This window comes from Bos mutus, chromosome 1 (genome assembly GCF_027580195.1).
Source record: "Bos mutus isolate GX-2022 chromosome 1, NWIPB_WYAK_1.1, whole genome shotgun sequence".
Classification (NCBI taxonomy): domain Eukaryota; kingdom Metazoa; phylum Chordata; class Mammalia; order Artiodactyla; family Bovidae; genus Bos; species Bos mutus.
In genome coordinates, this window is record NC_091617.1 from 67,103,966 (window position 1) to 67,116,037 (window position 12,072).

General features: G+C 50.2%; 1 protein-coding gene across 3 annotated transcripts in view; it reads right to left on the bottom strand.

Moving 5' to 3' along the window:
- MYLK (myosin light chain kinase) overlaps positions 1 to 12,072 on the bottom strand; it is a 192,371-nt gene that overhangs the window by 21,633 nt on the left and 158,666 nt on the right. For all 3 annotated transcript variants that reach the window (XM_005893405.3, XM_070370247.1, XM_070370255.1), the window contains 5 exons: positions 11,085 to 11,117; positions 10,896 to 10,989; positions 9,239 to 9,442; positions 3,262 to 3,479; positions 1,555 to 1,678 (listed from right to left, as the gene is read on the bottom strand). In XM_005893405.3, the coding sequence (XP_005893467.2) occupies positions 1,555 to 1,678; positions 3,262 to 3,479; positions 9,239 to 9,442; positions 10,896 to 10,989; positions 11,085 to 11,117 (673 nt within the window). The remainder of the gene's footprint in view (positions 1 to 1,554; positions 1,679 to 3,261; positions 3,480 to 9,238; positions 9,443 to 10,895; positions 10,990 to 11,084; positions 11,118 to 12,072) is intronic.

The following is a 12,072-nucleotide window of genomic DNA, read 5'->3' on the forward strand; positions in this document are numbered from 1 at the left end:
TCCTAACACGCCACCGGGAGAGTCAGACTCCTGAGCACATGTAAACGCCTCACTGCACCAAAAAATCACTCCACTTCTGCTAAAGCATTGGTAACTGTGGTTCCTAAACCTAGCTGTGCAACAGAATCACCTAAAGCCATTTCTTACAATGGGGTCCAAAGACCCGGGGGATCTAAGAAAGTACCTGTAGAGGTCTCCTTCAGGTTTTCTATGAGAATGTTTAATTTGTCCTTTTGCTTTAATGACAGCAGTTTTTTTTTTTTTTTTCAAAATGACTACATGCACAGCTGCAGTTTCAGGGAAACCAGCCCATAACTGTGCATTGCCGCAAAGCTCAGGTTTCCATTGAGGTTAATGCCTGCTTGCAGCCTGGGACTTCAGAGACTGAATCAGCCAGATTCCAGCAAGAGGGTGTGCTCTACGGTCTGTTGCTCAAAGTGTAGAGCTCAGACCAGCACCATCAGATACCTGTAGCCTGTCAGAAATGTGGGTTCTCGGGTCCCCGGAACTTCTGAATCGGAACCTGTGATCTAAGGAGAGGCCCAGGGGATTCACGCAGATTACCGTCTGTGCAGACCTGGTCTGAATCCCTGGCCTCCTTGCTTTTCTGCAGCATTTGTAAACGAATGACTCCCTATTTTCCACCTAATTTCCCACTTCTAATTACTATACAGTAGCTTTCCATTGTCTGTTGGCCCCACTAAAGGCTCTGTCATCAAATCAGTCCATATACTGAACTCAGAGATGAGGCTGGCAGTGGTGTCCTGCTGCCATGAGGATGGGGTGCAGTCCCCTGAGGATGACACCCACAGGAGATGTGCACCTAGGCTCCCTCTCTGCTTCTCTACAGACCCACAAACACATGCGAAGGTAAATTACACAGCACCAGCCAAATCCCATGGATGGGGGAGCCTGGTAGGCTGTAGTCCATGGGGTCGCTAGGAGTCGGACACGACTGAGCGACGTCACTTTCACTTTTCACTTTCATGCATTGGAGAAGGAAATGGCAACCCACTCCAGTACTCTTGCCTGGAAAATCCCATGGATGGAGGAGCCTGGTGGGCTGCAGTCTACGGGGGTCGCTAAGAGTCGGACACGACTGAATGACTTCACTTTCACTTTTCACTTGCATGCACTGGAGAAGGAAATGGCAACCCACTCCAGTGTTCTTGCCTGGAGAATCCCAGGGACGGGGGAGCCTGCTGCGCTGCCGTCTCTGGGGTCGCACAGAGTCGGACACGACTGAAGCGACGCAGCAGCAGCAGCAGCCGCAGCCATATTCCTGCCCTCCTGACCAAAGGCCCCAGGCTGGCCAGCCTTAGGGATGAGGATGGACCCAGAATGGGGACCGTGTGCATGGAGCTAGACCCTCCCACAGAAGTGTGACACAGGCTGTGGACGTCACCAGGACCACAGGAGCGAGGCAGGGCGGCGAGGAGAGGCTTGGGAGCCTGTGGCCCTCTTGACTCTGGGTGGGCTGCCCGTCAGGCCCTGCCCTGGTTCCTCCAACATCAGGACAGCCTGGGGCCCTCCCTCGTGCGGCCCAGGACTCACAGGATGTAGCAGATGACCCCGATGCTCCACATGTCCGTGGCATAGCCAATGGGCTCATAGTTGATCACTTCGGGTGCGACGAACTCCGGGGTGCCAAAGAGGACCTTCAGAGACCCCGCATTCTCTGCAACCAGGATGGAGAGCGATCAATCACTGGAACATCCTAAGCCAACCCGAGGTGAGTCGATGCCAGGAGGGACACAAGTCAGGCCGGCCTTCAGCAGCTCTCCCCTTGCAAAATGGCACAGAGACAACGGTCTCCTCACAGAAAAAGTGCACAGACACACCAGTAAAACGGACAAACTGCACGCGCAGCTCAGATGTCTAGGGTGAGGTTGGGGGAGTGGGGAGAGACTGTGACAGCCCTGCCCCAGATGGAATGGCCTTCTGTGGGTCTGTCTCTCCCACGAGCTTCCCGATGCAGGGGTTGTGACTTGTGCTTGACAATAACCTCCACTGTGCACTCTGTTGTGAGTGCTCCGCTGCCTGCTTTATGAGGACTTTCCTATTTAATACTCTTGCCTAAGAAGGAGCATGACCCCCATTTCCTAAGGAGGAAAGGGAGGCCCAGGGACTGATTCGCCCACCCAGTTAATGGTGGTCAGGACCTAACCCAGTAGTCTGACTCCTGAGCCGCGCGCCCCTTCTCTCCTCCCAGGAGCTGCCGGGAGGTTAGTTAGGAAAAGCCATAACCCCTAGGTGGTGCCTCTGAGCCCTAAAGGACCATCACCCACCAAAATGATTCCAGGGCTGGGTACTAAGTCCCCGTCTGCCTTCGCCTGTCATGCCCTGCCTCCTGCAAGTGCAGGAACAGCAGAGATGCTTCAGAGGACCCTGGCCTAGACCCAGGGCCTGATTCCACTGCAGCTCATGGTGGGACTTGCTGGGCAAAGTTACATGGACCTCAGCTTCCTGGTCTATTACTGAGGTTCACAAATCTGCCCTGCCTACCTCACAGGGTTGCTGTGAGAATCAAATGAAGGAAAGGATGTGAAAGTGCTCTGGAGACTGGACAGCAGGATGCACCGTCACCAGAATGTTCTGCTGATGAAGGCGCCAGAATGAAAATAATCATCATAATATAAACCAATAGCTGACCCTATAAGTACTCGGGCATCCCTGATAGTTCAGTTGGTAAAGAATCCACCTGCAATGCAAGAGATCCCCATTTGATTCCTGGGTGGGGAAGATCCACTGGAGAAGGGATAGGCTACCCACTCCAGTATTCTTAGGCTTCCCTTGTGGCTCAGCTGGTAAAGAATCTGCCTGCAATGCAGGAGACCTGGGTTTGATCCCTGGGTTGGGAAGATCTGCTGGAGAAGGGAAAGGCTGCTACCCACTCCAGTATTCTTGCCTGGAGAATTGTATAGTCTGTACAATTGTACAGACTGTATAGTCCACGGGGTCATAAAAAGTCCGACACGACTTTCACTATACAGTGCTTACTATGCCTGAGGCACTGCTCTTATCATTCTAATGTATTAGCTCATTTGATTCCCTTAACAATTCTATGAGGTGGGTACCATTATTACCCCATTTTACAGATAATCTGAGATGTAAATTCCCACAGCTAGTAAGTGGGAGGGGCAGTCTCCACGGTCTCTGATCTCAGCTCCAATCTGGGGCATCCCCTTTAGCACCCACGGAATGGAGCACAGCCACTGCCATGATGCGTTGGTGACAACAGGGGAGGCAGCTCAGCCTTACCCAACCTCCTGGCCAGACCGAAGTCGATGAGCTTGATCCTGGTGCCTGTCTTGTTGACACACATGATGTTCTCGGGCTTGAGGTCCAGGTGGACGATGCCCTGCTTGTGGATGTACTCCACCCCCTCTGAGATCTGCTTCATGTACTTGATGCACTCCCGCTCCGTCAGCTCAAAGTCCTCATCAATGATGCGCTCGAACAGCTCACCCCCGGACACGCTGTGGGGACAGAGCGGGCACTCAGACCATAGGAGCGGGGAAACTGGCCTAGGGCAGGCTAGGGGAGAGGTCAAGGGCAGGAATGCCCAGGGGTTGGGGGTGCTGGGCATGTTCTGCAGCTTTCTGAGTTCTAGGCCACTGCCTCATTATGTGGGTCCCAGTCTTCCATTGTGTTAGAAGGACACAGGCCTCCTGGTTTCCTGCTTGGGGGACCCTGCCTGTGCTTGCTAAGCCTTGGGGGGATTCAGGGAAACATCTATGCTGGACAATTTCAGAGATGGTCATGAGCTGAGAGATCCACAACGCTCTCCTGAGCAGAAAGGGTAACTGCCAGGTAGCCTGTTTCCCCCAGATAACTGTAGATGTGAGGGACCATCCTGTTCTCCAGCCATGTCTTTCAGCCGTAAAGAACTGAAGCTTAAAATACTCACTGTCTCCATAAGCAGTGGCTTCACAAAGCCAGAAACAGAAAAATATCTCCAATAATAAGGAGCTTCAGCACATTTTCTAAAATTAATTGGCTGTAACTCATATTAATACTTGCAGTTGTGACCAATTTGCTTCCTCTGGCTAGGCCTATAGCATCAGTTTACTCCTCCATCCATAACTAACTTGTCTCATTGGCTCCCTGGCTCAGGCTGGAGTGTAGTACATCCTTCCTGCCTGGATAGACTTTGGATCCTGGCCATGGTGGTTCTGGGGCCTGCAGCGGGCACCTTTTGCTAAGGATTGGCCCAGAGGCTACAGCCAGCCAACATGTTTCCCTTCAGTGCAAATGCATGGGGCCTCTCTCCCAGCCCTCCAACCCACCTTCCTTGCTCAGAAAGTTTAAAGCTCTCCTTGGTAACTTATGTAGCATCCAGACACTAGTATGCTCTTTTCCACAATGGCCTATAGATCCATCAGCTGAACAAGGCTGAGTGGTCTTCTTTCTAGGCCTGTCCTCTTCCAAGGGCCTTCCCTCTTCTAAGGGAAGTCATCATAAAGAAGAGCAAGAGCCGAGCTTGAACCCTGACTTTGTGTGATAGTTGGCACGTTACTTAACCCTTCTGAGCCCCAGTTTCCTCACCTGTCCCTACACGATAATAGTTAGGAGTGAAGGGAACTTCGGTAAAACATGCCTGACATACAGTGGGTGCTCAGAACATGTTAATTATCATTTGACAACCTTAAAGGGGTCAAATGGATCTTGTTTACTGGCCCTTGAGGGAGAGACAGACAAAGATGCACAATGGGGCCCATGGGACCACTGAAGCCTTTGCAGGCTTCCATCACCACAGGACAGACTTTCACTTCTGAACTGGTAAAGGTCGGTTTGTTCCAGTGGCCACTGGGGGGCGCTAGAACCAACACTTTAGAACCAACTGAAAAGGAGGTCCCTGCACAGCCAGGAGGTGGCGCCTCTGTCCTCAAGCCCTTCATTTCTATTGCTCTCCACCCAGGCTCTAAATCAAACTCTAATTTCCCTTCATAAGTTCCTAGGTTTCAGGCTGTTCTTAACATCTCTGAGCCCGTTTCTATCTGCAAGGTGTTGGTAAAAATAGTGCCACCTCACAGGGTTTCTGTGAAGACTGAGTGAATTAATTCAGGTAAAGTGTTTAGAAAAGTGTCTGGCATATAGTAAGTGCTCAATAATATTAATTATTATTTTAAAACAACCAGTTGCAGAGGAGGCTATAGTTGAAATACAGACTCCCAAGCTTCTCTCCTGTAGATTCTGATTTAGAAAATCTTGTCAGGGTCTGTGATCCGTATTTTCAGTGAGTACCCCAGGTCATTCTTACCATCAGATAAGTTTGAGAAATACTGGTGTACTCAATTACCACCTCTGGGAGGCCAGCTGAAATTCACGTCCCCTGATAAACCACTCTCGATTTCATCATATGATCATTCCTTCTGTGGGTTCCCATAGTCTCATCTCTGAACTTTTTGCATCAAGTCTGCTTTGTTTTAATGTTGTTTGTGAAAATGTCTGGAAAAAGTCTGGTTCATCTCTAGACCCCTGTTTATACCTGGCAATATCTGGCACAGACAAGGTATCCCAAAATGTTTGGTTTTAAATATTCTGAAAAAGCAAGCAACCTTTTTTTTTTTTGTATTTTTTGTAGCATCCTTGGGAATGTCTGTGGCAATGAGTGGTAGAAATCTGAGCCATGGAGATGGTTACTGCTGTACTTCTAGAGGTAGTCTATTCAACAAAGGTGCATACAGATTCACACCAATTCAAATCTATTTAATGTATTTTGAAAACTGTTCCTGTGGTTCATTTTCAAGGATGGTAGGGCTTACACAAATAGGATTATTGCTTCTGTATAGGTTTATCTTCCAAATGCTCAAGACTGTGGATGGAAAGAAGCTACCATCCACAGAAATGGGATAAAGCCACAGGCCAAGATTGGGCCAAGGAAATGTATACTTAATAGATAAATAGTGAGAGCGAGAGTGAATGAACTAATGAATACCCACCTTATCCCAAGGGACTGTATTTATCCCCCAACTGTAGATAATGGCCAGCCCTCGTTGGCAGCCAGAAGGATGCTACTCTATGGGGCTCCACACCCTGCCCCTGCCCTTGTGTCATGGCAGCCAGCTGCTTCTCCTTTGATCAGTTTTGCCAATGGTAGCACAAAGGTAGGACAGGCAATGGATGACTCAGCCTAAGCTGCACCTGCTTGGGTGCTCAGGGTCCTACCACCACTTGGAATGTCCCACAAGGGACCATCCCTGACTCCCTGAAGAGGAGTCTGAAGGAACCCTTGTAACAGAGAAACACTGCTACAATGGTGGGGGCTTGTCCTGTAATCAAAGGTTAGAAAGGCCGAAGATACTTTAACTCTGCTTTCTCAGTGTATATGAGGCAACTGATCTGAAAGCTGGGACCTTGGAATACAGTTTCATTTTTCTGTATCACCAGGGATTGTCCTTCTCTTAATCTGTTTATCCATCAAACAAGGAGAAGAACAAATTGTACTGCTGAAAGCCAACCTTTTTCCTGTCAATGCCAGGTCTATTTAAGTTGGAAGGGAAGGACAGACGGAGTATCAATCTACTCCTTCAACTTTAGTCGAGCTCCTATGAAGGGGCAAGCTCCTTACTGCAAGTGCAGGAGAATCATCTGGTGTCTGTGCATGGAAGACTCACTCCTGTCCATGGGGGAGGCGTGGGGCAGAGGGATGAAAGCCAGACCAGATGAAGCCTTCTTACGTTTTCTCCCAACATTTTCCATCCAGCTTGCCAAGTCCCAATTCCAAGCTAAGTATGGTATTCTGCCCACTGGTGCTGCTGCCCGGCCTCACCCAGGCTGGGCTGCCTCCTACCCCCTCCTGCACCTTCTCATGAACTTGCTCAAGGTTTGATTTCTAAAGATGAGACATTTCTTCACATGTCCCCACATGCCCACACTTCCTGGACCAAGCAACCTGCTGTACAATAAATGTGAACAGCAGCAGCCCACAGGGCTGCTGTGGGGGCATGACGACTGAGGCCATGCACTCGGGCTGAATCTTCCCTAGAAGTGTGGAGCGAAGTTTGAATTGGGGGTTGAAAACTGATTCCAACCGACGAATGAGGATTTTCTTTGAATCTGTGTGAAGGTTACACAGAACTGCAGAATTTAAAAAGGGAGTCTCATCAAATACTGCTCTTCAGTGGAAGGATTTCATAATTACAGAATCATGGCTCAATAGTCATAGAAGCTGCCCCCGGGCTTCCTGAAAAGTAGGATTTCCACACATTCGGTTGTGTGTTAAAATGCTCACAAAATAATTTTAAGTGGAGAAAAGACTGGGATATAGAAAAAGTCAATGCATCATACTCCTAAGAATAACTCTCAGTTATAAAGCCTCTGCCTGACACATGTTATTCTATCTAAGCCCCACTTTATTCACGGGGTGGTTTACAGCCTCCTTTTACAGATAATAAAACTAACAACTGGCACACTTGGGTAACTTTTTCAAGGTCATGCAACAAGAGGTGGAGCAGGGATTGGAGTGAGATTGCTCAGACTCAAGTCTGTCTCTTTACCGTGACTACCCTCCCCGAGGAGCACAGACTGAAAGGAAACACACCAAAAGGCTCAAGAAGTGCAGGGAGTCACCCCTCAAACTGGGGCTGCCTCGCTGGCCTCGGCTTTCCTAGGAAAGGACACTGAGATGTTAACAGGGTCCTCTCCAAAGGACTGAGATCCCTGAGTCTTGGCATGAGCAATTCAAGGATGCTGGAGGCAATTTCAGAATATTGCCAAAGCTTTCAAATGCACATCTCCTTTGTTCCACACTCCCACACTTCGTGGGATTTATCCTATGGATGTAAAGCAGGCATGAGGGTAAAGATGTATGTACAAGGTTACAAACACTGCCTTTTTGTAAAGCAAAAGCCTGGAAAACATCCAAGCCCCTATCAAAAGAAGACAAATAAACTGTGGTCTATGTACATGATGAGATCCCAGGGAGAAGGCAGAATGAAGAACCACTGGCTGCTGGTATGGGCCTCTCCAAGGCACACTGTTGAATGCAAAGAAACCAAGTATAGAATATTGAGTGCAGTTTCTCTTTGGGTTAAGGGGTGAGAAATATGAAAATATATGTGAATTATATCTATAAGTGGGCTTCCCTTGTAGCTCAGTTGGTAAAGAATCCATCTACAATGCAGGGGACCCGGGTTCGATTCCTGGGTTGGGAAGATCCCCTGGAGAAGGAAATGGCAACCCACTCCAGTATTCTTGCCTGGACAATCTCATGGACTGTAGTCTGCCAGGCTCCCCTGTCCATGGAATCGCAAGAGTCGGACACGACTTAGCAACTAAACCATCACCACCAAACCACCACCACCATATCTATAAATGATAAATGATTGAATTTCAATAAAGAAACTTTGGAAGGACACAGAACTAACAAAATTCATTACCAGGGTGATGAGGGGTAGATGGGGGACAGGTGTGGGAATGAGACTTTTATTGTATAGTTTCTTATATTTTTTGATATGAGTGTATCATATACTTTTAAAATTCAGATTATAAAAAGGAGAGGAAATGCTTAAAAAATACACACTGTGGAGGAGGCCTGGCTTACCGACTCTAGTATGCGCATTTGTGTGTGTGTTTGTGTGTATGTGTCTGTCATGCGTATGTGTGTGTGTGTTTGTGCACATGCAGACCAGCAGCTCAGAGGGAAGAAAGAGAAGGTTGGGACTTGAAGAAACAACAGAATCCAGGGAAGCCTTGGCTGAATGTCATCTGATCATCTCCCTGCCTCTGTACAAGCCAGCTCAGAAAGCACTGCTCTTGGGTGAGTGAGAGGTGAAGAGAGAGCAAACCAGCGTGGGCCAGAGGCACGCGGGACAGAGCAGAGGGCAGGGGCAAGGCTGGGCCCCCTTCTCCCTCACAGGCTCTATCCCCCACTTCTGCTCTAAAGCCACCTTAGGTCAGAATGCCCCGAATGAAACCAAGGAGGCACAGGGGCTGCCCTGGCCTTTCACAGGGAGGTGAGGGGCAAAGGGGTCCTCAAGGACCCAACAGTGTGTTCTGGAGCCGAGCAGAGGGCAGGGGAGGGCAGTGGGCCGGGAGCAGCACCGTGCACAGTGGGCTGTTCTGAGTGGTCAGCACCTGGCCAGACGGGCTGCAGAGTGTCGTGCACGTCCCAGTGCTGCCTGGAGTGCTCTCCATCTTGGGGGGCGGGGGTAGGGTGGGGGGGCAGTAGGGGAGGAACAGGAGGGCCTCCCGGACCCACTGTACCAGGGCCACCCCTCGCCGGGCCACTCACATCTCCAGGACCATGACGATGTTGGCCTTCTCTTCGAAGGCGTCCACACACTGGACCAGCTTGGGGTGGTGCAGGCAGTTCATGATGCTGATCTCCTGCCGGATGTTCTCTTTCTCCTTGGCCGAATACGCCTTGAAGAATTTCCCTGCCCAGATTTTTCCAGTTTTCTTTTCTACAAGTCGAAAGACCTGTCCAAATTTCCCACTGTGAATGAAAGAAGAGAGAAATTTAGCCCAGCTGTCCACCAAATGGGGATGGTCAAGCAGCGGCCTGGTGGACACATGTGGCCCCTGCCCCTCTTTTTATAAATAAAGTTTTCCTGGAACACAGCCACGCCCATTTGTGCCCACATTGTCTGTGGCTGCCTTTGGGTTTCAGGAGCAGAACAGGAGCTGCAGTGCTGAATTGGCCCACAAACCCTAAAATATTCATTATCTGGCCCTTTACAGAAAAAGCTGGCCAGTCCCTGCTCTAGATCAATGGAGCACATTGCTAAGGCTGACAAATCTGCTCTCCGTCACTGGTCAATGTCAGCCCGTGTCTGGCCCCACATTCTTACCCAAACTCTGTCTAGTCCTGCTGTTCTATTAGTAAATACTTTCTTTTTTTGGCCGCACCATGGTATGTGGGATCTTAGCTCTCCATCCAGGGATTGAACCCATGCCCCTTGCAGTGGAAGCGCAGACTCTTAACCACTGGACTGCCAGGGAAGTCCTTGCTGTTCTTTTAGGACCGTCATTTCCTTGGGCTGAGGCCTCAGTCTTGGCAACAGACTTTTTTTCCTTTCCCCCCAGAGGGATCCATGACATCAGGCTGAGGAAGTCCTCCCCAAATACAGAGAATTTCTGGGCAACTGCCTTCCCTCCACACACTTTTCAGCACCAGGGCCGTGGAGACAGCCTAGCAAGGCCCTGCTTCCCTGTGCGGTGATGGGTGGTGACTCTTCTGACCTCACTCCTGCCACAGCACAGGGTCTTTGTTTGGGACTCTTATGAGGTTGATGGCACTCCTTTACTTGCCAGAAACCCTCCGGAAATAAAAGTTGAGCCCCATTGTTTTTTCTTCCACCTTCCATCCTCCTCCAAGGACAGATGGTCAGAGGGAGGCAGGAGGCCCTGGATGCTGCTGCTGCTGGCGGGGACAGCCTGGCTGTGCCCAGGCCTCAGTGCTGGGGTCTGAGTCCATTGGTGTCTCCACAACCCAGGGAAGAGCCTGGGCAAAGACTGTGGACCAAGCTCACAGTGTGAGGGGTGATGATGGGAGCTGTGTATCCAGCAGGCATATTCTGCTGCAGCACTAAAGCTAGACCGGTTGAATGGGAGCACAGATCCAAGGGAAGGGATCTTAAAGACAGGCCAAGCCAGCCCAGCTGCCCTGTTATGTCCTGGGTGAGGGATGGGGGCGGGGTCGCAGAGAAGGAAGGACCTGCTCAAGCTTGCGGAGTTGAGCCCCGGGCATAGCAGCTCCTAAGAGAGCCCTGGACTGGTGATGCTTTTGTGGGTACTCGCAGGTCAAGTCTTCCCGGAACCTCAGTCTGGGGAGTTGGCAGAACCCAGGGAAGGACGGGAAGAGGAGGCATGGAATTTAACCTTGCGGCCAGCGCCACCCTCAGTCTGGGGTCCAGAAGGGGGCCCACTCCACTTCCCACTCCACTTACGATCCTAGTCTCTCTTCGATGTCGTAGAAGTCGGACACTTTCTGCTCGGTATTGACCGTGACGGTCCGGTAGTCGACCTCAGGCTCCTTCTCATCTGCAGGGTTGGGGCAGGGTGAGTGTGAGCCATCAGATCCCTCCTCACCCCCATCCACCCCTCGAGTCTACCCAAGGACAGGGCCCAGCACTCACCATCATCTGACACCTCCACTTCGTCCTTCGGCTCTGGGGGCAGAGAGGATACAGGTGATTAATACTGAAGGCCCCGTGAGCTAAGCAAGCTGGGGGCCCTGTCTGGCTTCAGCCTTCCCAAGCACGAGACTATAAGCCCAGAGCTCTGGGCATCGCCATGGGATCAGAGGCTTCACACTGCAACAGGGCCACGTATTCACTGACAGGCCCTGGCCTCCTCACCCCACCCAGCCCCTCCTCCATCCCCACCTCTCTATCCTCAAGGTCTCCTAGACATGTCCATCTTCACATTTTTCTAGTTTCTAGAACCTACAGACAACCCGGATAGTCCCTTTCTGCTGCTGCTGCTGCTGCTAAGTCACTTCAGTTGTGTCCAACTCTATGCGACCCCAGAGATGGCAGCCCACCAGGCTCCCCCGTCCCTGGGATTCTCCAGGCAAGAACACTGGAGTGGGTTGCCATTTCCTTCTCCAGTGCATGAAGGTGAAAAATGAAAGTGAAGTCGCTCAGTTGTGTCTGACTCTGAGCGACCCCACGGATTGCAGCCTACCAGGCTCCTCCATCCATGGGATTTTCCAGGCAAGAGTGCTGGAGTGGGGTGCCATTGCCTTCTCCTCTTATAGTTTCTACTAGTATCAAATCCATTTATCCATTTTTTGAGCTTTTTCTGGAATTCTAGCCATGTACCAGATATCTTGCCAGTGATTGTGGGTATACAAAACAAAATACAGATGGTGTGATCTCTCCATCATGGTGTGATTTCTTGGAGCTTATAATTTAGTTGGAGAGGCAAATATACATATACTTGAAATACCCATTATGAGTGTTATATGGGGAAGCACATGTTATTGCCACACAAACCAAGTAGACAATGGAGGAAAGTGACCCAAGTGGGATAAGTACAAAGTCAGAGCAATTAATCTGGGAAGAAGGAGCCACTGAGCTGTGTCTTAGAGGAAATAATGGAATACAGTGAGAAGGGTGATGT